Source organism: Coregonus clupeaformis, chromosome 26 (assembly GCF_020615455.1).
Source record: "Coregonus clupeaformis isolate EN_2021a chromosome 26, ASM2061545v1, whole genome shotgun sequence".
In the NCBI taxonomy this organism is placed as follows: domain Eukaryota; kingdom Metazoa; phylum Chordata; class Actinopteri; order Salmoniformes; family Salmonidae; genus Coregonus; species Coregonus clupeaformis.
Genome location: NC_059217.1, coordinates 30,340,127 through 30,365,189, shown reverse-complemented (window position 1 = coordinate 30,365,189; position 25,063 = coordinate 30,340,127). Strand labels below are relative to the sequence as shown.

The window sequence follows — 25,063 nt, the reverse complement described above, 5'->3', positions numbered from 1 at the left end:
GAAAGTAAGAAGAGAGAACAGAAAGAATAGGGGAAATGTAACACACTAAAACCATAAAGACACTACTAATTTTGCACTGCATGACATCTACCCTCTACAGTACAGTATGTGTATACATAATGAGACCTTATGTATCTCTTCTGGTCATGCAGGGTTGAAGGTGTCTCCAGTAGCTTGTCCAGGAGCAGACTCCTTAGAGCCCCGATCCTCGTCTCCACCTCGGCATACACTACACAGACAGGAGAGACAGGAGAGAATCAAGTCATTACTCTGTTTACAGTACAGTACAGTAAACTGGACATCACCCCTTCAAAATAGTTCAGTTCACCCTACCTTTTTTAAAGACAGAGACCTCCGTGTTGCTGAACAGAGACTTGGCTTTCTCATAGTCGTTGATCACCACGTCATAATCTCCCTGAGAGAGAACACATACAACTCTCAGACAGCTCACAGACCGCTCTCACAGTCAACAATATTACAAAGGTTCATATTTTTTTTTTTACAGTGGTTTATTTAATATGTGGAGACACTGATGTGTACAGTGCAGTGGACATGAACACAACACTTTGCCATTCTAGCTTCTCTAGCACCACCTTCTGGAGGCTGGACTTGAGTTTGAGCAACAGGTTGAGGTGTGCATTCTGTGTGTGTGTTGTATGACATAGGCTGACCAGGTGAATCCAGGTGAAAGCTATGATCTCGTATTGATGTCACTTGTTAAATCCACTTCAAATCAGTGTAGATGAAGGGAAGGAGACAGGTTAAAGAAGGATTTTTAAGCCTTGAGACGATTGAGACATGGATTGTGTATGTGTGCCATTCAGAGGGTGAACAAAAGATTTAAGTGCCTTTGAATGTGGTATGGTAGTAGGTGCCAAGCGCACCGGTTTGAGTGTGTCAAGAACTGCAACGCTGTGGGGTTTTTCACTCTCAACAGTTTGCCGTGTGTATCAAGAATGGTCCACCACCCAAAGGACATCCAGCCAACTTGACAAAACAGTGGGAAGCATTGGAGTCAACATGGGCCAGCATCCCTGTGGAACGCTTTCGACACCTTGCATAGTCCATGCCCTGACGAATTGAAGCTGTTCTGAGAGCAAAAGGCAGGGGGGTGCAACTGAATATCAGGAAAGTGTTCTTAATGTTTTGTACACTCAGTGTATACCTTCTGTATGTTGCGTTCGATGTTGAGCGGCAGGTTGAAGAGAAACTTGAAGCGCTGAAGGACGTTGAGGGCGTTCCGCGTCGAGTCAGCTTTATCCTTCCGCCCCAACACCTCCTGGAAGAGAGTGTCTGCTGTATCACTGGCTCCTGGGGGGAGGGAGTGGGGGGAGGGAATAAAGGGAGAAGAGAGAAAGAAGAGGGGAGAAGGGAGAGAGAGAGAGAGAGCGAAAGAGCGCGCGTGAGAGATAGAGAGAGGGCGAGTACGACAGACATCAAGAAAAAGTTAAAAGGATCAATATTTTTATTTCACTATTAATAAATAGCATCTGTCAGACATTAAGAACCTGGTTTTCCTCTGTGCTGATGGCCTGTGTGCGCTATATTGTCTGAACTAGGAAGAGGGGTTGAGAAAGAGTCACGAAGGAGTGTGACAGCTATCTCTTACTGTCTCCTTTTCTCTCTGGGCCATTCGTACTCTCCGGCTTCTTGGGTGGCCTCGGATGTGGTGGTGAAAAAAGAACAAACAAGGACTCGCTACAATTCTTTTAAGCAAAAGAAAGACTCCCCACGTGCTCCCGCCAACCCCACCAAATCTCGAAAGGAAAAACATTGAGACAGCGAAGAGCTACATATTTCCTATTTTCACTCTGACTGACGAGATGTCCTGTGTTTGATATTTCGAGGTGCTGTTAGTGATTAGCTGATGGGTGGCGGGGAGGTTAGGGGGGTGTATGGGACGAAGACAGGGGTCCTGGGTCGAGGAGGAGTGCGGTGGCTGGGGAGGCAGAGGTCGGGGTAGGGTGTGTAGGCCCACCGGTGGGGAAGTGTGTGGTGTCTGGGGGGAGGCGAGTGGTGGCTGGGTTGCTCTCAGGCTGAAGGCCCACATGTAGGTAGTTATGGAGGTGTGTGGTGGCTATGTGGCTGCGCTCTCGGCTGTGGGCCCACATGTGGCATTGTGGGGATGAAAGCAGCGTCTGGCTGGGAGGTTTATTTACCTTCAACCCTGAGGAAAGGACCTTTATGTTTATTGACCCTCCATGATAGGAGACACATTATCATGTATGATATGAGAGGGGCGGACAGAGGATCCGGCTGGAAGATCCACTCTCCAGACAGGGAAGAACAAACACACACGGCGTGGTGTGTGTATGAGAGAGAGAGTGTGTGAGCTAATTGAACTTCCTATAAAGATAGATGTGGAGGGAGGATATTAACCAATGGCAGCTGGGATGATGTCTGGACTCAGCTCACACTACATGATAATAGTGATTTGACTTGACCTAATGTTTTCACTGTAAGTCTCAATTGTGTAAGAAGTAGAAAAAACTAGAAAGATAGACAGATGCAGATCAATGATGGATTGGTAGATGGATGGGTGGATGGATGATCAGATAGATTCATAGATGGATAGAAGGATGGATGGATACATGGATGGATGGATGAATGGAAAGATGGATGGAAAGATGGATGAATGAACAGATAGATGGATGAAAGATGCTTACTGTTGAGAACATTCTGCAGGCGTTGCGTCATGGAGCCCTCCACCTTCTCTGTCCCATCTGACTCCAGCCTCTGGTGTATAACTGCAACAGAACAATACAGTTTTATTCGATTCTGTTAAAGATTGTGATGGATTAGGGCTCAGTTCAATCAAAGTACGCAGGCCCTCTCAGAAATCTCGTAAATCTCTTTGTTTATAAAGCCCTCCAGCATTAACTTCCACCGTACCTTACTTCATTGTTAACTTATAGACGTAGGAGATACCAGACCCGGTCTCAGGGATGGTTAACTCTGGAGATCTCGGAGTTAGGTAAATTAGCTTTTCGTTTTTTTACATCTTACTTGTGGAATAGGGGCGGGCAGGTAGCCTAGCGTTTAAGAGCGTTGGGCCAGACACATATACACACACACACCGAGACCGAGTGCACACTGCACAGAGCGTGTTGTGTGTTTAAAAGGGTCTGCGTGATGAAGAAACGGAGGTGCGAATAACGGCTTAAAAAATTTTTACGGCCTAAAAAATGTAATGTATTGACGCATTAACTTTAACAGCCCTAGTATTGATGTGTATGCAGGGCTCATCTGAGAAAGAGACCTTGGTATCAGCATGACGAAATAAAGGTTAAATTAAAAAGACATTTAAAAAATGAACACAGTGAAAAATATCTGAATTAAAGAGGCACACAATCGGGGATAGAGAAAGATACGCAACAAGAAAGATACAGAAATACAGAGAAAGATAAATAGTTATTTTAAGGTCTCTGTGTGTTTTATAATAACACTCAGACAGAGCGCCTCTGCTGCTCAATCTAACATGCTTAATTCTGAGATTCTGGAACATTTTCAATTTAAGGAACCGAAGGTAAAACATTAAAAAGCCTCTCTGCCCCAGTGGTAGATGAGAGATAACCTACGTGACCCTCCGTCTACAGACACTTCTGTTGGACTCTGACCACGCCTCCCTCTCAACCATTCCCACGCCAACCACTGACCTGACCCGGTCACCACAGTAACTGTACCACATCAATACACCTGACCTGGCTTGACCGAATCAGCAGTACCACCCAAAATCCACTCCAAATCAGTATTTTCCCTACTATCAAAGTTGTTTTGGGGGCCTTTGTACCCCGACTGGAAAATAATCTATTCTAGGGGAAAGACGGTTCCAAATGGAGCATAGACAGTAGACACTCTGCACCCAAAGACCGAGAGTCCGGAGGAAATTTGCAAATCCAAATGTTTTATCAGTTGGAGGAATAATATTTGGGTGAGGATAGCTGAAAGACTGGAGAACAGTATTTCTACTGCTGAGAGGGATGCTGCTAGTGTCAGGTTGACTATACAAGACTAATAAATGAATAAAGATCTGTAGGGTGCATATTCCAATATCAACACTGAGTAGGCCATAGTGTTGGTGAGGTTAGGCAAGGAGAAGTTGATGAAAGGCATAGGATGTAAAAGGTGAGAGGAAAAGGAGATAGAGGAGAGGAGGTCAGAATAGATCTGAACATGTGGACCAGAAAGAGATTCATGTGAGAGAGGGAGAGAGTAGGGTAGGCAGAGAGAGAAAGAAGTGAGGGGGACAGAGAGAGAGAGAGAGAGAGAGAGAGAGAGAGAGAGAGAGAGAGAGAGAGAGAGAGAGGGGGGGGGGGGGGGAGAGAGAGAGAGAGAGAGAGAGAGAGAGAGAGAGAGAGAGAGAGCGCGTCAGGGCTGCTCACATTAACAAATAAATTGTGGCTGTAGTTAGGCAGCTGGGTGCTGAGAGGGGCAGTGTGGGTTTATTGACAGAACAGAGGGGGAGAGAGGGAAAGAGGGAGAGAGGACGGAGAGGGGGAGAAAGGAGTGAGGGCAAAAGGGGGAGGGCGAGGGGACGAGATGAGAGAAACTGACAAGGGAAAGAGAAAAAGGAGGGAAGAAGTAGAGAAGGAAAGAGAGGGAAGAAGGAGGGAAGGAAAGAGAGATGGAGGAGAGAGTTCTGTAAATAAATGTGGGTATGTTCCTTCTGACAGATGGGAGCCTGGAGGCAGAGGCTGAGGTATTCCTGAACCTCACTTACAGTGCATTCGGAAAGTTTTCAGACCCCTTGACTTTTTCCACATTTTGTTAGGTTACAGTCTTATTCTACAATTGATTAGAATACCCCATAATGACAAAGTGAAAACAGGTTTTTAGAAATTTTAGCAAATGTATTACAAATAAAAAACAGAAATACCTTATTTACATAAGTATTCAGACCCTTTGATATGAGACTCGAAATTGAGATCAGGTGCATCCTGTTTCCATTGATCATCCTTGAGATGTTTCTACAACTTGATTGGAGTCCACCTGTGGTAAATATAATTGATTGGACATTATTTGGAAAGGCACACACCTGTCTATATAAGGTCCCACAGTTGACAGTGCATGTCAGAGCAAAAACCAAGCCATGAGGTCGAAGGAATTGTCTGTAGAGCTCTGAGAGAGGATTGTGTCGAGGCACAGATCTGGGGAAGGGTACCAAAACATTTCTGCAGCATTGAAGGTCCCCAAGAACACAGTGGCCTCCATCATTCTTAAATGGGAGAAGTTTGGAACCACCAAGACTTTGCTTAGAGCTGGCCTCCCGGCCAAACTGAGCAATCGGGGGAGAAGGGCCTTGGTCAGGGAGGTGACCAAGAACCGATGGTCACTCTGACAGAGCTCCAGAGTTCCTCCGTGGAGAGGGAGAACTTTCCAGAAGGACAACCATCTCTGCACCACTCCACCAATCAGGCCTTTATGGTAGAGTGGCCAGACGGAAGCCTCTCCTCAGTAAAAGGCACATGACAGCCCGCTTGGAGTTTGCCAAAAGGCACCTAAAGACTCTCAGATCATGAGAAACAAGATTCTCTGGTCTGATTAAACTAAGATTGAACTCTTTAGCCTGAATGCCAAGCATCACGTCTGGAGGAAACCTGGCACCATCCCTACGGTGAAGCATGCTGGTGGCAGCATCATGCTGTGGGGATATTTTTCAGTGGCAGGGACTGGGAGGCTAGTCAGGATCGAGGGAAAGATGAATGGAGCAAAGTACAGAGAGATCCTTGATGAAAACCTGCTCCAGAGCGCTCAAGACCTCAGAATGGGGCGAAGGTTCACCTTCCAACAGGACAATGACCCTAAGCACACAGCCAAGACAAAGCAGTAGTGGCTCCGGAAAACAAGTCTCTGAATGTCCTTGAGTGGCCCAGCCAGAGCCCAGACTTGAACCCGATTGAACATCTCTGGAGAGACCTGAAAATAGCTATGCAGCAATGCTCCCCATCCAACCTGACAGAGCTTGAGAGGATCTACAGAAAAGAATGGGAGAAACTCCCTAAATACAGGTGTGCCAAGCTTGTAGCGTCATACCCAAGAAGACCTGAGGCTGTAATGGCTGCCAAAGGCGCTTCAACAAAGTACTGAGTAAAGGGTCTGAATACTAATTTTTTATTTTTTTATTTTTTATACATTTGCAAAAATGTGAAAAAAACTGTTTTTGCTTTGTCATTATGGGGTATTGTGTATAGATTGATGAGGGGGGTGGGAAACATTTTAATCAATTTTAGAATAAGGCTGTAACGTAACAAAATGTGGAAAAGGTCAAGGGGCCTGAATACTTTCCAAATACACTGTATCAAACATGCCATCATATCATGGCTCCCTAATCGGCACAGCCATCACTGGACCACCACAGCAAGCAGAATGGCTAGAACACCAGCCCTATGGTCTGGTAGAAGACATTCAGAGAACCAGGGCAGGAACCAGAGGTTTTATGGAAGAAGAATGCCATCTGCTTCTGCTCTGAAAGGATAGAGTAGACTAGAGAGAAGTCTACAATAAGTCTGTGTATGGTCTAAACAACACAGTTATAAAGGATTGGTCTGATTCTGCAGACATATCTGGTGTGTGAGCACGCACATGCATTGCACACACACAGCCTGAAGGTTCTGGTTCTTCTCTCCGCAGAGACCCCTGTGCCCCCTTGCCAGCTGTGTGTCCTCTCCGTCTGTCACACACTCTCGCTGCCGTGGCCATGACGTCATGGCTAACCTAAACACCCCGTCAGGCTCCGGATAAAACAAACACATGCACGCACACGCACACACACACACACACACACACACACACACACAGAGAGGAGTGGAGGAAGAGACGCAGGCAGCCCCACTCAGCTTCCTGGAACCCATTGATTCTAAAGCTGGAGATGTTTTGACTCCTAACTGCTGTAGCGGAGTCGGAGGTTTGGAGCATTGGGAATACGGCCCTGGGAAATCTTGGATTTTGGAACACGGTAGCGGTGGTCTGTTTCCTGTATTGCAGGGCCACTTCCTTTTCACACAACAATAAAAAATAATAAAACGAATGTATACATTTTTCAGTCTGTCTGCCTGTCAGTCTGTTAGCCAGTTAGTCAGTCAGCCAGGTCTCAGATAACAACTGTGAAACATGGTTCAATTTGTCAGTGGATCAGCCTACCCAAACAGCCCCCTAGTATGAGTATGAACCCCCATGCCTTTCACCAACCTGTCTGCTCTGGGTCACAAAGAGTTTAGAGAACTGTTCCTTCAGTTCCTGTTTTACCCAGCTCCTGGCCCACTGGATGGGTGACCCCAGACATCAAGGTAATTTGACCTCTGCGACCTCATGTAACCCTTGAATGCAGACATGTACCCTCCAGGTACAAGTGTCAGTCTAACAGTGAAGGGGAGCAGTGTAATAAGGGTGTTATGAGGTTGTTATAAGGGTGTAATATGGAGAGAGCTCATCACTGTCCACAACGCTTGAGGGACTGAGTTTAACATTTGGCCTAGCAACGGCACTAACCAAACTAGCCATAAATGTGCTTTGGGATGAGGGTGGGGTTAGCCATTTAGCGGCTGGTGCTAAACTGTGTTTAAGCCCAGCAGGGAAACACAAAGGACATTATTACTGAGAGACATCAGTGGTCCATACAGACACACACATGCACAAAGGCGCACACATGCGCACACACACACGTCTCTGTTTCTGTTGGAGGAGATGAATGAGGAGAGAGTGAGGACAGGAGAGGGCGAGACAAAAGAGAGAAAGCCAAGAGAGAGAGAAAAACAACAGGAGAGAGAACAGGAGAAAGAGAAGAACCCCATGGATTCTCAAAACACACCACTTGTTTTGACAATTTTTTGGTTGAACAGAACTAATTTAATTTTCCAGATTTGGCCCATGCAGAGACATGCCTTCCTTATTTCCACACTGCGATCCCCACTCCCCTGCTCTCTCTTATTAATAAAACATCAGGCTTTTACGATAGCCATCAATAGAATTCTCACCTGCAGGCAGAAGAGAAAATAAACTGAGTAGACAAACGATGAAGGCGTTACATGGTGATTGAGTGAGCTGGAAGCACCACAGGCTAAACAGCAATTAGTACCATGGCACTTTTAATGCAATACATTCCAACCACACACGCACACACGCACTTCGTTATTAATTTCCTTTCAATTTGTACAGCAACACCTGAGGTGTAGCTAATTTGGAATGACTCCAACTGAGACGACCTTCCAAACAGAGCGAGAGAGAGACAAATAAAGGATTCACAGTTTCACAGACAGCTGTGCTAACTGGGCCTGTCAATGAGCGACTGCTGGAGCCGCCTAGAGCCGTCTGGCTCAGAACAAGATGGCTGGCACCCTGGCACGTTACTAAAGCTTAACCTTACCATGTGCTGGGCTAGCACTCAGACATTCTTTATAACCAAGCAAAACAGGGCCTCTGAGAAGCATCATTCTAAAAATAGACATAATCAGAGGACTAAATACTGTAATGAGTCAGATTATACTCTCAAACCTGTACAGTGAAGTACATCCTAATGTCAAAGGTCAATTGACTTTTCATCTTATGGTCCATTGCTTCCTGACTCACAGGTCATTTGAGTCCATCTACCAGCTCTACTTCTTGGGTCACTGGGGACTTGTGCTTCCCATTGGGTGCATATTGGGCACCCTTAGTTTGGTGAACGTGAGAAAAGGTCTGTATTGTTCCCCTCGGTCATATTAGGGTCGCTATCATCCCTGTACTCTGGCCTGCATTGTGTGGCCCTGCTCCGTTCATTTACATTCAGTTGCTAACAATGAAAACATTGCCTCGGACCCCCCGCTCCTGCCGGGCACACACATTACATTAGGAAAGCAATAATAATAATCACAGAGGCATATAAATAGTACGGGGAAGTAACTGAGTGGTTATGAGGGGAAATAAGAGTAAACAGACAAAAATATGAATGATACAGTTGAACAATTGATTTGACTGAACTACCTGGCAGAGCGACAGCAGTCACAATGTTACCTCCGAGTTTTCAGAGAGTGGATCATAAAGGCCATGGGAGACGGTGTGTGTGTGTGGGGGGGATCAGTATACGTGTGCATCAGTATACGTGTGCAGGATGTCTGTCCAGTATGTGCACGTTCTGTACGTGTCTGTGTATTTGTGTATATAGTGAGAGGCAAATGTAAGTGTGTATGTATAATAACAATTATAATTATAATTTGTGTAACGCATCAGCACACTCCACTCTAAGGCTCTATAAGGACACAGCAGAGCAGCAGTACAGATTGCCTCATGGCCCTGCCTGTGCCTGCTACCGTGCAAGTAGTGTGAATGACAGTCGAGAGCTGACGTAGTTTTAATGAAAGTGAATTCGGTGTGTTGTGGTTGGCTAGCCACTCTCTGTGTAGTATTGGTGTACTGTGTACCACACACTCTCTGTGTAGTATTGGGGTACTGTGTACCACACACTCTCTGTGTAGTATTGGTGTACTGTGTACAGTATCCTACCTGCGAGAGCGTCCTGAGCCTCGAAGAAGGTGCTGAGGCCTCCCTTCACATAGGCCAGACTGCCCTCATTCTTCTTAGTGGCCTGCTTCTTCAGGTTACTGGCTGCTATACGCAACTGGTCAAAACTGAGAGGGGGGCGAGAGATAGAGAGAGAGGGGAGGGGGTCCCATCAGTCAGAGGAGTTGTGTGTGCGTATGCTTTTGTGTGTGTAACAGAGGGCATTAACGCCATGCATGAGTGAGTGTGAGTTTGAGTGTCCGCAGGAGGGTGTGTGTGTGTCCTCTGGGAGTGAATGGAGGTTTCCTCTGGAGGAAGAAACACAGGCCCTGTCAATCAAAAACAACCCAACCCAGTGGACTCTGCAGTCCTGCAGTATCTAGCCAGGACTAGGCAGGATCCAACCGTTAGACTGGGGTTAGTTGGAGGGGAACCATGACAGATGACGGAGAGGAAACCAGGAGAGACTAATAATAACCTGACAGACAGGCTGATAAACACTGTCCTAGTATGACAAAGACAAGGGGTTAGAGGTCAACAAGAGAAAGGACACTTCCTTCACATGTCCAAAGTTTTCTTGTGCCAAGTCAGGGGTCAAAGATCAAGAGGGAATGGAGGTAGATTGTATTTGCTTACAGACTAAATCTGTTTCTGGGTTAGTGGATAGATTGGAAGGGCTGAGAAGCATGTAAAAGACAACATTAAAAGGTTTTGTTGTCTCAAGTCACTGCATTAGTTTCAATAGTTGAACTATGCTGCTGACAAAGAAAACATATAGGATTACTGTATATGTTTGTGACTAGTAGTTTGGTTGTTTGGGCTGACGTTCATAAAGAAGTTACAGTGCCTTCAGAAAGTATACACACCCCTGGACTTTTTGTTGTGTTACAGGCTGAATTTAAAATGAATTACATTTAGATTTTGTGTCCCTGGCCTACACACAATACCCCACAATGTCAAAGTGGAATTTGTTTTTAGAAATGTTTACAAACAACAACAAAACATTTAAACGTGAAATGTATTGAGTCAATAAGTATTCAACCCCTTTGTTATGGCAAGCATAAATACATTCAGGAGTAAAGATTTGCTTAACAAGTCACATAATAAGTTGCATTGACTCCCTGTGCAATTATAGTGGTTAACATGATTTTTGACCGATTACCCCATCTCTGTACCCCACACATACAATTATCTGTAAGGTCCCTCAGTCGAGTAGTGAATTTCAAGCACAAATTCAAGCACAAAGATAAGGAAGCTTTTCCAATGCTTCGCAAAGAAGGGCACCTATTGGTTGATGGGTAAACATTTAAAAAAGCAGACACTGAATATCCCTTTGAGCATGGTGAAGTTATTAATTACACTTTGAATGGTGTATCAATACACTCAGGCGTCCTTCCTAACTCAGTTGCCGGAGAGGAAGAAAACCCCTCAGGGATTTCACCATGAGGCCAATGGTGATTTTAACACAGTTACAGAGTTTAATGGCTGTGATAGGAGAAAACTGAGGATGGATCAAACATCATTGTAGTTACTCCACAATACTAACATAAATGATCGAGTGAAAAGAAGGAAGCCTGTACAGAATACAAATATTCCAAAACATGCATCCTGTTCGCAATAAGGCACTAAAGTAATACTGCAAAAAATGTGGCAAAGAAATAAACGTTTGTCCTGAATACAACAAAACACATCACTGAGTACCATATATTTTCAAGCATGGTCGTGGCTGCATCATGTTATGGGTATGCTTGTCATCGGCAAGGATTAGAGGTTAATTTTAGGACAAAAATAAACACAATAGAGCTAAGCACAGGCAAAATCCTAGAGAAAAACCTGGTTCAGTCTGCTTTCCAACAGACACTGGGAGACAAATTCACCTTTCAGTAGTACAATAACCTAAGATTCACGGCCAAATATTCACTGGAGTTGCTAACCAAGATGAAATTGAATGTTCCTGAGTGGCGTTGTTGCAGTTTTCACTTAAATCGGCTTGAAAATCTATGGCAAGACTTGAAAATGGCTGTCTAGCAATGATCAACAACCAACTTGACACAGCTCGAAGAGTTTAAAAAGAATAATGGGCAAATGTTGTACAATCCAGGTGTGACTTAGAGACTTACCCAAATGTGATTCTAACATCTATTGACTCAGGGTGTTGAATACTTACTGTATCTAATCAAGATAACTGTTTTATTTGTCATTCATCTTAAAAATTGTTTTTGAATTATTCTTCCACTTTGACATTGGAGTCCACTTTAATCGCAATTAGTAACACAACAAAATGTGGAAAAAGTCAAGGGGTGTGAATACTTTCTGAAGGCACTGTAGTTGGGAAGGTGTCCTGTCTGATTGGCTGGTACAGGAGAAAGATGGTTGTGATTGGCTGGTACAGGAGAAAGATGGTTGTGATTGGCTGGTACAGGAGAAAGATGGTTGTGATTGGCTGTGTCTCTGACCCAGAGGGCGTAAAAAGAAACAGGTCGGTCTGACCTACCTGGTGACAGAGTGGTTCTCGATAAGGTACCAGGTAGCTGAGAAGTTCTCGCTGGTGAACTCTCCACTCACACCTGAAAACATGGCCTCCAGATCTTTCAGAGGGACCTTACCCCTGAGGGAGAAAACACACATATAAAAGAGATTACTTTGGAAACCCTGTTAAATTTATATTTTATGTCTCCTATGTATGATCATGCTGTGGTCCCTGTATGGCTCAGTTGGTAGAGTATGGTGCTTACAATGCCAGGATTGTAGGGTTCAAATCCCGGGGCCACCCATATGTAAAATGGATGCAGTTAAAAGTGTCTGCTAAAAGGCATGTATTATTATGTATTATGCTGCAAAACCCATTTCGCTCTTTGACAATAAAGTTGAAACTTGAACTTGAACAATCTACACCAACACTGAATTAGAGGGAATGCTTGCAACTGTACATAGTTACTCAAATAAGAAATAATATTTACCAGTTACACTGTACAAAATAACAAGAATTTCATTCTATAATGTAATAAGGTGAAAGGTGAGTTGGGGTGTTGGTATAAAGTCCTCCAGCAGGGTCAGTGTGAGGCCAGGCCGTGCCCAAGGAGGAAGGCCTGGGCATCGGAAGAGCAGTGTGTGATGCCTGGGCGCCCCTGGAGCCCCTGGAGGACCCAGAGCTTGTTAGGAAGGTTTGATCTGTGGTAATGACCCGTGGGCTACACAAACTCAACTCTAAACCAAACCCACCACCCACCCAGCCTCTACTGTCCTGTACTGGAGCACACTGAGCCCTGAGGGGATAAATACACACACACACATACAGATGCACGCACGTGCGAACGCACACACACACACACATATAGACATACACACACAAGCACACATGACACAGAGCAGAATGATCTCAGTGTCGATCAGTAAAGATGGGTTGTCATGGGAAAGAAGTGGGAGAAAGAGAGGGTGAAACTGCATCATCATGGAAGGTTAACATCAATTAACCTCTCAAACCACTTTCACCACACTTTCGTCTCACAGTGCCGGTGCTCTTCTTGTAACAGTGTGGCTCAGTTGGTAAGAGTGTGGCGCTAGCAATGTACAGGCTGCGGACTGAATTACCACAAAGATCATCTACACACATACTAAAAATGTACTCACTGTACTGTTAGGCGCTTTACAAAGCGTCTGCTTTAAATGGCATATTACATTTATACATATGTATCTCGAAAGAGAGCGAGAGAGAAACAGAGAGAGAGATAGAAAGAGAGTAAAAGAGAGAGAGAGAGAACTTTCTCAGCCTGTTCAGTTATTCCCTCACATCCATACCTGGCAAAGTGTCAAAGCCTGCTTTAACATGTTTCGGCTCTGCTGCTCTGCTCTGCTCTACACAGACAGACAGGTTACTTTTTTGGTTACTACATGATTCCATGTGTTATTTAATAGTTTTGATGTCTTCACTATTATTGTACAATGTAGAAAAACTCTTGAATGAGTAGGTGTTCTAAAACTTTTGACCGTTAGTGTATAGACAAAAAACACACAGAAACATCACCGACATCACACCTGCCCAGACCCACATGATACCACCGCATCTATCTCCAGTGCTTGTAAGACTCAATGCCATATGGGCTCAAATTTAGCTATTCTGATTTTCGCTGTCGCCCACACATTTTCAATATTGAAATTATAATGCATTTGATTCTTCCACTGTCTTAACGATGGAGGATCATTTGATTTCCAGTTTTTAAGTATTTTTTTTCTCAAAATGATTGACAAGAAAAGTATGGTCCAACCCATTTGGTATCTCACCGCACCCTCATATGCCATGTCTTGAAATATGCAGATAGACAGATTAAAAGTACATCTACATTGTAAAACTTCTGACAGCCAACTTTAAGTCCACCCATAACATTTGGACTTTATAGCATTCCCAGAAGGCAATAATTATTGAGTCATTATTCATTTTACACTTAAGACATGACTCTGCTGTTGTACTGTAGAATTTGTGAATTTTTAATAAATATACATTTGTCTATACTGGATTAAGCGTACATTTCAGTTAACTGTAATTTCGTTAATTATGTTCCAGCACACCCTCCATCGTGTGACAATATCAGTTATTTTTAAGTCTTGGTCCCAATAGTTTATATTTTGTCAGTTGGATTGTCAGTTGGATAGGCTCTCTGCAAGGTTTTTTATGTCTTACCTATCATAGTTATATCCTTTTCTGACTCAAATAGGATTCCCTCAACATTGCTCTGATGTCCAAAATATTTCAAATCAAAATGTTGTGATTTAAAACGTTTAGTTTGCTTGCATTTAAAAATGTCTACATTGGTCAGTCCAAAATGGCTTTTTAATTTTGTCATGGAAATAATTGTATTTCCTACTACCAAGTCATTTACAGTTTCTATGCTTTTAGTTTTACATGTAGGCCAATTTATCGGTGAATTGTGAAAATCTTTCCAAGGACTGTTCCATAGGGATGCGTTTCATTTTCTTCCATATTGTTATAGTGTTCTTAACTATGAAGTTGTTAATGTTCTTAGCTGTATCCTTTGAAAATAGACAGGGAATTTTTACTAGGATCAAATGTCAGGAATTGTGAAAAACTGAGTTTAAATATATTTGGCTAAGGTGTATGTAAACTTCCGACTTCAACTGTATAACTAAAAATGTTGTCTGACTACGTCCGCTCTACTTCTCCTGGTCAGCTATTTCTAGTTTGGACAGCTAGCCACCGTCTCTATAGTAAACAACATTGGCTACATTCATTAATGTGATGTGTGTGTGTGTACTGTGCAGTGTGCATGTGTGCGTGTGACCATTTTCGACTATGTGGTTATCAACATGAAGAGAAGACACCATGCTTTCATAGTTAGAGTTAACTGACTGGGTTGTAAGGGTTGTAGTAGCCTACCAGTAGGCCCAGGAAAGTGACCTTGGACATGGAGGGTTTGCAGCCCAGTCAGGGGCTCTCCTCCCTGGCCACGAGCGGTCACTTGCCCCCTGGATCCCCTGGCCCCTCTAAACAGAACACACATCAGAGGGCCTAGAGCACAGATATACCAGAACTAAACTATACAAAGTAAACATTACATTACAGACTGTGCTTTCTCTGCCAGGCGCGTGGGAGGCAGAAGCCACACCATACGGCCTGCCTGCTATGGTCATGTGTAGTGGGTTGCACTCTTTCTTTTCAACTCTTTCCTCTCCTTTAAACACAATTATGGTGTTTCCAGTGCCTTTGTGCAGCGGTTAAAGCCAGTTGAGCCATTGCTGTGTTGGCATAACATTTCAAACAACTCCACATGGGGATTGTTTGTTTGTTAGACTTAATGACTTAAGCCTGTGTGTATATGTGTATGTATGTATGTATGTGTGTGTGTGTGTGTGTGTGTGTGTGTGTGTGTGTGTGTATGTGTGTGTGTGTGTGTGCGTGTGTGTGCGCCCCTACTTGTCAATGTCGATGCCTAGTGGATTGCTGGGTCGTAGGGAGAGGGGGGAGATGCCTTTGTTGCGGTCGGTTCTCATGTCATAATAGTTCATCTCATCCACCCACACAGCAGACTGGTCCAGGATACCTACAGCACAGACACACCGGAAACACATTATCACTGAGGGACAGCCCAGATCACACACACTCAATTATAGTACCTGACAGAGCTACTATACAGTTTGTAAAGCAACACAGGACAATAGAGTATGAGTTTGTGGTGTGTTGCCATACTTTATTTCCCAGCTGCCTCAGGTTGGAAAAACTGAGGAAGATTGTCTGTTCTAGTGCAACGGAGTAGTTGTTCTAGAGTTAATCTGATGATTGACAAAGAGAGCGAGAGATGTGTTTGTAGATTTATATTAGAGCTGGCGTGGTCGCCGAGGGCAGCAGGAGTATCTTACCAATCTTCTCAGCCTTGAGCAGTTTGAAGGAGACGGTGGAGGTGCCGTTGCCTCCTGACTTGGTGGTGACGATGATCTCTCCCTTATTGTCTTTGGCTGGGCCCACACGACACACTATCTTACTGGCTGACATCCACTCAGCCGTCAGCAAGCAGTTGTGACCACATATGGACAGACCTGAGAGAGAGAGAGCGAGAGGAGAGCGAGAGAGCGAGAGCGAGAGCGAGAGAGAGAGAGAGAGAGAGAGAGAGAGAGAGAGAGAGAGAGAGAGAGAGAGAGAGAGAGAGCGAGAGAGCGAGAGCGAGAGAGAGCGAGAGCGAGAGCGAGAGAGAGAGAGAGAGAGAGAGAGAGAGAGAGAGAGAGAGAGAAGTGAGGCTAATCAAATATATAGGCACGCTTACAGCAACAGGACAAACAAACAAGTAATAACATAGAGACACACTGAGAGAAACGGCATGACACATTGACCCCTAATGACAGGTTTATTAAACTGCTATTTGTGTCAAAGTTCAGGCCAGGTCCAGTCAGTCCTGTGGGTGGCCCTGACATGAGTCTCTCAAAGCGTCATCATTCTGTCCACACAGAGTGCTGTGACTTCACTGCTAAGTGGCTCAATAAATATATATTTACTGTACTTTTACACTCTTTCTCTCTTCCCTTCTCCTTGTCAGTCTGAACACTGGAATAAAGAGAGAGAGTTTAGAGAGGAGAGAGAGAGAGAGGCAGAGAGAGAGAGAGAGAGAGAGAGAGAGAGAGAGAGAGAGAGAGAGAGAAGCAAAACCCCTTCCTCTGATTTATCTGACTAGATGGAACTCGACAGCGTCAGACATGTGTAATCCAACATCATAAAAGCCTGTGAGAGATGATTAAAAAAGAATCCTTGAAACAAACTGTGAATAATAATACGGCTATTAAATTAAAGCACATTTCCTGCCTCTGTACTATACTGGTCATTTTGTTTGAATACATAAATATGCACAAAACACAATTTTTTTGCTATCTAACATATACAGTAATTAATTAAGTAAGCTAATTCTATGCTCTGGGGACATTAGTGGTCAGAAATAGATCCAAACGATTGGCCAGGACTCCGCCTGCCAAGTGCACAACAGTATGTGTGAGGCCATGTTTCGGGACTTTTCTTTCGCGGGTGTTTTGATTTTAATTGTTGAAAATAACACACTGAAATTCTAGGCATATTCTAATTGGTGACATTTTGACAATATAAAAAAGTTGGACATGTATATTCAAATAAAACTGTTTTATGTTTACATTATGTTCATAAAATGCAGAAAAAAGAAATGGGGTAGTGGTGTTTCTTTTTGTTTCACTAGCGCTACTCTTTCGCAAAGTAAAAAATCATGGCCACAGATGTTTGGCTTTTTAAAAAATGTGTTCTGTTTTTAAAGTTCTGTTCAAAAAATAATTATGTGAAACAGATTATAAATTATAAAACATCTTGTACTTTTTGGCAATTCAATTCAGATCAAAAACATGACATGCAGTATTTAGATAAAATTATTAACATGATAAGTATTTTAGCCAACAATCTGTTCTACTTAATAACATGTATTATCTGCACTGCAGTTAAACAAATCGTGTTCACTGATATTCCTATTCACAGTCATTTCCTGTTATGGCTATAATATTCCAGACAAAAAAGGGCTTGGTAAATGTTGATGTTCTAGATAATAATTAAGCTATTGTCCAGTTATTAGAAGTTAACCTAACAATATTTAGGCGTACATATATCCTACCTTATTTCAATGTTAAAATACATAGATTTAAAAAGGGCAATCTGCAGTTGCTACATACATTTTTTGACTTGTAAATAAATGATATATACCCATTGATTCTTGAAGAATATAACCTATAAATGCCTCATGAGCTTAGTTCAACTGTCACACCTCGTCAGAACCCAACTGCAGACTGGCCTTTTTTAAATCTTATTAAATGCAGAGTGAAATTAAATTAACAAATACCAAACAAGGTTTGTTTCTGGATCAAAAAGGGGCTTAGGTGGTGGGCGTGGCATGGGGTGTGTCGGCACAGCTGAATTTCTTGAGAACATTTGAAAAGGTGGTGTAGATTTTAGATTTATTTTTTAAGCCAATTTCTTGCAATTCTATGCATTTTGCCATGGCTAATGCTGTGTTCTTATGCACAAGCATAACAAAATCATTACTGCTATTGGAATTTTCAATTCTCCCTAGCTTTTACTTTGGTGATTGTTAGTTCTCAAAGATTATTTAAAAAATATAGGTCTATTACGTTTTCTACATACTTTATATCTGATTTTAGTTGTTTAAGTTTACAATGAAAACGTTTTTCCATGCTGAAAATGTATTTAAAACAATATTATTTCTTTTTCTACACACTTAGGTGGCCCGCCCAATGATTACAATGGCAGAAAAATCTCTGCTAAAGGCATGCAATTAAATATTATTCAGATATCTAAAAAAATTATTTAGCATATAAAATCACATATTTTAAATGTAGTTAAATTATGTTCTAAAATAATGTTATAGTATTTAATTTTTCACTTAACCAATGTTGTTTAAAACTCATTATCTTGGATGTATTCAATTCATTCGGTTAAACGAAACAAAAAGTTATTTAATCTAATCTAGATTCATAAAAAGGTGTTTTCCAACCATTTATTTGATAAACAGCAACAAACCACTCTGTGTAATGTAAGCAGAGCCTGACCACCGCTAACTGGTCCAGTGAGTTCTGTGGTAGACTGTAGGCTAGCAAGGCTCTAGCCAAGCTCCGGGTCATAACGGCATGAACTCTACTGCACACAGACTTCCTTACACATTCTCTATCATACACTCTGTCTAACACACTCTCTCACACACACAAACAAATATCGTCAGTGCCAGTGAAAACATTCACATACCAAACAGAATAATTGTATGCATCAAAAACAACTGCAGCAATGAATTCACACACTGGCTAATTTCGAGATTACCATTACAGAAAAGTGGGAGACTTGACATTATAGGAAGTGATTTGACTGTTGGAAGTCGAATGAAAATAACAGTGTGTGTGTGTGAGAGTGTGTGTGTGTGTGTTAGTACTGTGACGGTCATGGAATTTCAGGTGTCGTGGTTGGCGTGTCATATGTCTGCAGTTATCGACATAACCGACAGCGGGGGGCACAACATTAGCGGATATAGGCCTAACTGTCTTGCTCTTGCTGTTGAATAATTAATTAATTGTCAGACACACAGACACCCAACCCTTTTTTTAGAAGATACATTTATTTAACATAAAGCAATAAAAACCTGCATTGTATTATAGAATGTGTACACAAACTATATTTTTTGTCTACTAAAGTGCCATAGGCTAGCGCTTCTACAATAAATTACCACTAACAGCAGCGACATAAATAGGTAAGAGCAAATATTAACAGTATAATTAAATAAATATAGAATAAAAAAATGGTGCTATTTTACAGCAAACAGCGACACCTGGTAAAATACAAACTACGCATTATCTTCTACCTCCAGCTCCAGGTTCCGTGCATGGAACACGAGCATATTGACTTTGTCCGGCTTGAGGCACAAGCGGAACATTCGCTCTGATGCGGTGCTCCTGGCGCAAATACACATGCATCTGCGTGCCAGCTTCGACATCAATGGATAGAGAGTCTGGTTGTCTCACCACCAGGTCAGGGGATTATCTGTTGGGTCAGGCTGTTCCTGCAGGTAGTGAGTCAGTTCGGTGTCTGCACGGACTCTGAGGGGTACAAGGGCAGTGTTTTGGGCCCTTCGCTTCTGGAGGAGATCCCCTAAATTCCTTTTCTTGGCAGACGGTGGCGCACTCGCACCATCGTTCGAGTCATCATCTCTCTCAGTTGCAATAGCAGCAGTAGCACCACCAGCCTGCTTCCACAATCTCTTTCAGGAGTGCTTCTTTCATCTCGTTCAAATCATCCCCTTTGCCTCTGTATCTTGGGTCGAGGAGGGAAGACTTGGACAAAAGTTATTTTTATTTCCGGTAGGCTGTACTTTTCCTCGAGACATCTTCTGGACATCTTCCTTTTGAGGCTTTGTGTTAGGTCGGTGTCGTTGAAGAGGTCGGCTTGTGCAGATCTCCCGTCAGTAACTGGAACACGAGACAGGACGTAACTCTCACCCGAGAGAACATCAGTGAAGTTAGCAACAGGTTTCAGTGCTGCTTGGACTGATGACAAGATGTCTTTGTCCTGCCATTTGAGGATGAGGTGATTATGTTTACGATACGAGACCAGGACTCGTTCAATGGCTGTTGCTTGCTCCAAAACCCTATCTACCATTTTCGGTTTGGTTCCCCACCTAGTTAAACAATGCTTTGGAATAAAACATTTGATTGGCAGGATAAACAAACAAAGAGGCAAATGTTGTTATTAAAATACAATGGGCCTACGGTAATCCAACATTGAATGATTTAATGTTGCATTACTATAGGCCAATTGTATTTTCACAATGAAATTAGCCTTTTCTTGTTTGTTTTTTTGCTAGTGCATTTGAATAACATAATTCTATGTGAACAATAATTTAACATAGCATAGCTCAGGGATGGGCAACTTTGCTGGGGTGGGGGCCACAAAAAATCTGAAATGGTTGCTCGTCTGCATACCACATGTGCGAGCAAAACATTTTTATCAGCCCCCCTCTTGACAGCGCAGAGACATTCTTTACATTTTAGAGTTAATAGAGAAAATGTAGCAGTTTTAAAGCAGGTTTGCTGCAATTCTAAACATTTTGCCATGGGGAGGAGAAAACGTTTAGCAGTTTTAAAGCAAGTGTGCTGTAATTCTACACATTTTGCCATGGGGCAGTGGGAAGATTTTGCAATTTTATAACTACTTTCATGCAATTCTACTCATTTTGCCATGCGGCAGAGAGGAAAATTAGCTGTTTGCAGATTTTAATATGATATATGAGTGAGACTGACTAACAATATCAATGGGGGCCCCAGGGCAGTAATTCGACAATTATTACTTAATTTAGATAGCTGGCTGCTAGACTAACTTACCAATCAAAACATAACAAGAGAAAAACTGCTGATGCACGACCAAATTTCTAAATTGCACCTTTTGTATTCTACTATTCTAACTTGCAACAGTAAGTTGAGACCCAGACTGAGTAAAAAACAATTAAGTAACTCAAATATATATGCTACCAGTCAAAAGTTTGACTGGTAGCGTATACTACTCATTCAAGGGTTTTTCTTTATTTTTACAATTTTTTTACATTGTAGAATAATAGTGAAGACATCAAAACTATGAAATAACACATATGGAATCATGTAGTAACCAAAAAAGTGTTAAACAAATCAAAATATATTTGACATTTGATGACAGCTTTGCACACTCTTGACATTCTCTCAACCAGCTTCACCTGGAATGCTTTTCCAACAGTCTTGAAGGGGTTTCCCTTTTTGGTTACTACATGATTCCATATGTGTTATTTCATAGTTTTGATGTCTTCACTATTATTCTACAATGTAGAAAATAGTAAAAATAAAGAAAAACCCTTGAATGAGTAGTATACGCTACCAGTCAAACCTTGAATGAATAGGTGTGTCCAAACTTTTGACTGGTACTGTATATATGTATTTTTTGTGATCCTAGGGGCTTCAAAAGGGGGACCCGCCAGTTGCCCATCCCTGGCATAGCTTAGTCTTTAAACATTGAATAGGCTATATCAAACTTAATTTCTCACCACAATGAGGCTGTTATTTGGGAGGTTCAGCTCCGTCTAAGCCTTCAGTAGGGCCCTCTTTTTTTTGCCAGCTCTATGAAAAAGTGCCCACCAGAGTTCTACATAGGCCTAGAGCCCAGCCTGTGCGTGTGATTTTGCTGTTCATGCCGTTGGTGACGATGAGATGGCGATTGTGGCCAAAGCAAATTAGCCAAGGCCAGTTTAGTTGCCTCACGGAAGCCACAATGTTGGCCCTGTTGTCTGTGGTGATATAGGACCATTTATTTTCGTCAAGGGCCCAGTCTAGCCATCCCGAATGCAGGGCTTTGGCCAGGTTGTCGGCTGTGTGGGATTCCGGCATGTAGGTTGTTTCCAAACAACTGGATTTCAGACTCATATTTACACTTGACCGATGTTCCCTCTAAGCTGAGCGCAGTAGCCCGAGACTGCCACGCAGGTTCCCTGTTAGTTAACACTATCAACGTTTCCCTTTACTGTGTGTGGCAATTGTGATTGAATCAACGCAATATTAGCCACTTTCAATGCAACATACCGAAACAAAACAAACTATGCAAGATTTTGTTGTAGAACGCATCAGAGTAGGATTCTATTGCACGTACTCTACACAGACCGGTGTGGCATAACCAATCAGAGCTGCGGTAGGCCTATATTCAAATAGACCATACCCATACAGTGAGGGAAAAAAGTATTTGATCCCCTGCTGATGTTGTACGTTTGCCCACTGACAAAGATATGATCAGTCTATAATTTTAATGGTAGGTTTATTTGAACGATGAGAGACATAATTAAATAAAAAAAATTCAGAAAAACGCATGTCAAAAATGTTATAAATTGATTTGCATTTTAATGAGGGAAATAAGTATTTGACCCCTCTGCAAAACATGACTTAGTACTTGGTGGGAAAACCCTTGTTGGCAATCACAGAGGTCAGATGTTTCTTGTAGTTGGCCACCAGGTTTGCACACATCTCAGGAGGGATTTTGTCCCACTCCTCTTTGCAGATCTTCTCCAAGTCATTAAAGGTTTCGAGCCTGACGTTTGGCAACTCGAACCTTCAGCTCCCTCCACAGATTTTCTATGGGATTAAGGTCTGGAGACTGGCTAGGCCACTCCATGACCTTAATGTGCTTCTTCTTGAGCCACTCCTTTGTTGCCTTGGCCGTGTGTTTTGGGTCATTGTCATGCTGGAATACCCATCCACGACCCATTTTCAATGCCCTGGCTGAGGGAAGGAGGTTCTCACCCAATATTTGACGGTACATGGCCCTGTCCATCGTCCCTTTGATGCGGTGAAGTTGTCCTGTCCCCTTAGCAGAAAAACACCCCCAAAGCATAATGTTTCCACCTCCATGTTTGACGGTGGGGATGGTGTTCTTGGGGTCATAGGCAGCATTCCTCCTCCTCCAAACACGGTGAGTTGAGTTGATGCCAAAGAGCTCGATTTTGGTCTCATCTGACCACAACACTTTCACCCAGTTCTCCTCTGAATCATTCAGATGTTCATTGGCAAACTTCAGACGGGCCTGTATATGTGCTTTCTTGAGCAGGGGGACCTTGCGGGCGCTGCAGGATTTTTGGCCTTCACGGCGTAATGTGTTACCAATTGTTTTCTTGGTGACTATGGTCCCAGCTGCCTTGAGATAATTGACAAGATCCTCCCGTGTAGTTCTGGGCTGATTCCTCACCGTTCTCATGATCATTGCAAGTCCACAAGGTGAGATCTTGCATGGAGCCCCAGGCCGAGGGAGATTGACAGTTATTTTGTGTTTCTTCCATTTGCGAATAATCGCACCAACTGTTGTCACCTTCTCACCAAGCTGCTTGGTGATGGTCTTGTAACCCATTCCAGCCTTGTGTAGGTCTACAATCTTGTTCCTGACATCCTTGGAGAGCTCTTTGGTCTTGGCCATGGTGGAGAGTTTGGAATCTGATTGATTGATTGCTTCTGTGGACAGGTGTCTTTTATACAGGTAACAAGCTGAGATTAGGAGCACACTCTTTAAGGGAGTGCTCCTAATCTCAGCTTGTTACCTGTATAAAAGACACCTGGGAGCCAGAAATCTTTCTGATTGAGAGGGGGTCCAATACTTATTTCCCTCATTAAAATGCAAATCAATTTATAACATTTTTTACATGCGTTTTTCATGATTTTTTTGTTGTTATTCTGTCTCTCACTGTTCAAATAAACCTACCATTAAAATTATAGACCGATCATTTCTTTGTCAGTGGGCAAACGTACAAAATCAGCAGGGGATCAAATACTTTTTTCCCTCACTGTATGTATGTGTGTGTGCAAGTCCTTGCTTTCATGTATACATGTGTGTGTCGTACCAACGAGGTCAGCGGTACCCGTGCCCAGGTTCTCTCCTCGGATGGTGACCTTGGTCCATGAGGTGCCCTCATTGGGCGAGATGCCCGTGACCAGGGGGGGCTGGCGGGCACGAGACATGGTAGGTCACTGATTGTCACGCGTGTGCAGGAACACAGGAAGAATCAGTCAGCAACCTGTGAACATGCCGAGGGGCAGTGGGAGGAGGGGACACACAATATGGTTATTAACACAGAGACCAGGCGAGAGAGACACAGTTGTAATGTACAGTTATAATGCATTATTACTTTTTTTTTAAACATTTTAATACATCTAAAAAGGTTTCTAGGAGTTTAAGAGAGAAGGCTACAATTTCTACACACAGGAGGACATGAAGGTGCTGGGACTAGACAGAGAGAGAGAGAGAAAAAGGGGGGAGGAAATGAACAATGTAAAACTCGGAGAGAAGGATAAATAAACCTGCTCTCCTTCATCGATTCCACATAACCTACTTAATGTGTGTATGAGACTGTATAGCTTGCCCTAGCCTAATACCTAGAGGAGGTATGTGTAATGTGTATGTAATGATGAGGGAGAACATACACAGTAAAACACCAATCACCTGTGTAGATGATGTGCCAGTGTGGAAGAGAAATGACACAGGCCAGATACAATTCTGAATGAAATGTGCAACTGTTAGTCTAAGCCTATCAAAAGGAGGAAAATAGGCTAGATGTGTTATGAATGGATGTGAGGAGATCTAAAAAGCCAGTATGAGGGGGCTTTACATTTTTTGCTAACACAGATGTGTGGTAATAAATTGCTGCCAGGTCTGGTTGAACAACCTAACAGCTTTGCAAACACTAAATCCAAAACACGTTCCCCACAAACAAGGCAGGAGTTCACACGGAACAGAGCAGACAAGCAACCAGGGAACCATGGGTGACGCAGCAGATTTGTGGCAACATCATCATCTCAGAGCGTACGTGTACACTTGTTGAACAAATCTTTATACACTGAACAAGTTTAGTTAAGAGCTTGTTGCGTAAAGAGATGGGGGTCTGATAACTCAAATAAAAAATATTTGTCACATGCTTCGTAAAAAACAGGTGTAGACAAACAGAGTTAAAGATAAAAAACTAAATAAAAAATTGAAATAGTGACACAAGGAATAAATACACAGTGAATACGAATA

At 42.8% G+C, this 25,063-nt stretch overlaps 1 protein-coding gene across 1 annotated transcript in view; it reads right to left on the bottom strand.

The window, feature by feature from the left end:
* The window catches only part of LOC121540488 (exocyst complex component 2-like), a 98,927-nt gene that overhangs the window by 37,821 nt on the left and 36,043 nt on the right, over positions 1-25,063 (bottom strand). The window contains exons 2-10 of the mRNA XM_041849395.2: positions 23,892-24,065; positions 15,847-16,023; positions 15,404-15,530; positions 11,969-12,082; positions 9,478-9,602; positions 2,667-2,747; positions 1,166-1,311; positions 334-415; positions 127-229 (exon numbers count right to left, since the gene is read on the bottom strand). Coding sequence (XP_041705329.2) covers positions 127-229; positions 334-415; positions 1,166-1,311; positions 2,667-2,747; positions 9,478-9,602; positions 11,969-12,082; positions 15,404-15,530; positions 15,847-16,023; positions 23,892-24,009 — 1,073 coding nt within the window. The 5' untranslated portion in view covers positions 24,010-24,065. The remainder of the gene's footprint in view (positions 1-126; positions 230-333; positions 416-1,165; positions 1,312-2,666; positions 2,748-9,477; positions 9,603-11,968; positions 12,083-15,403; positions 15,531-15,846; positions 16,024-23,891; positions 24,066-25,063) is intronic.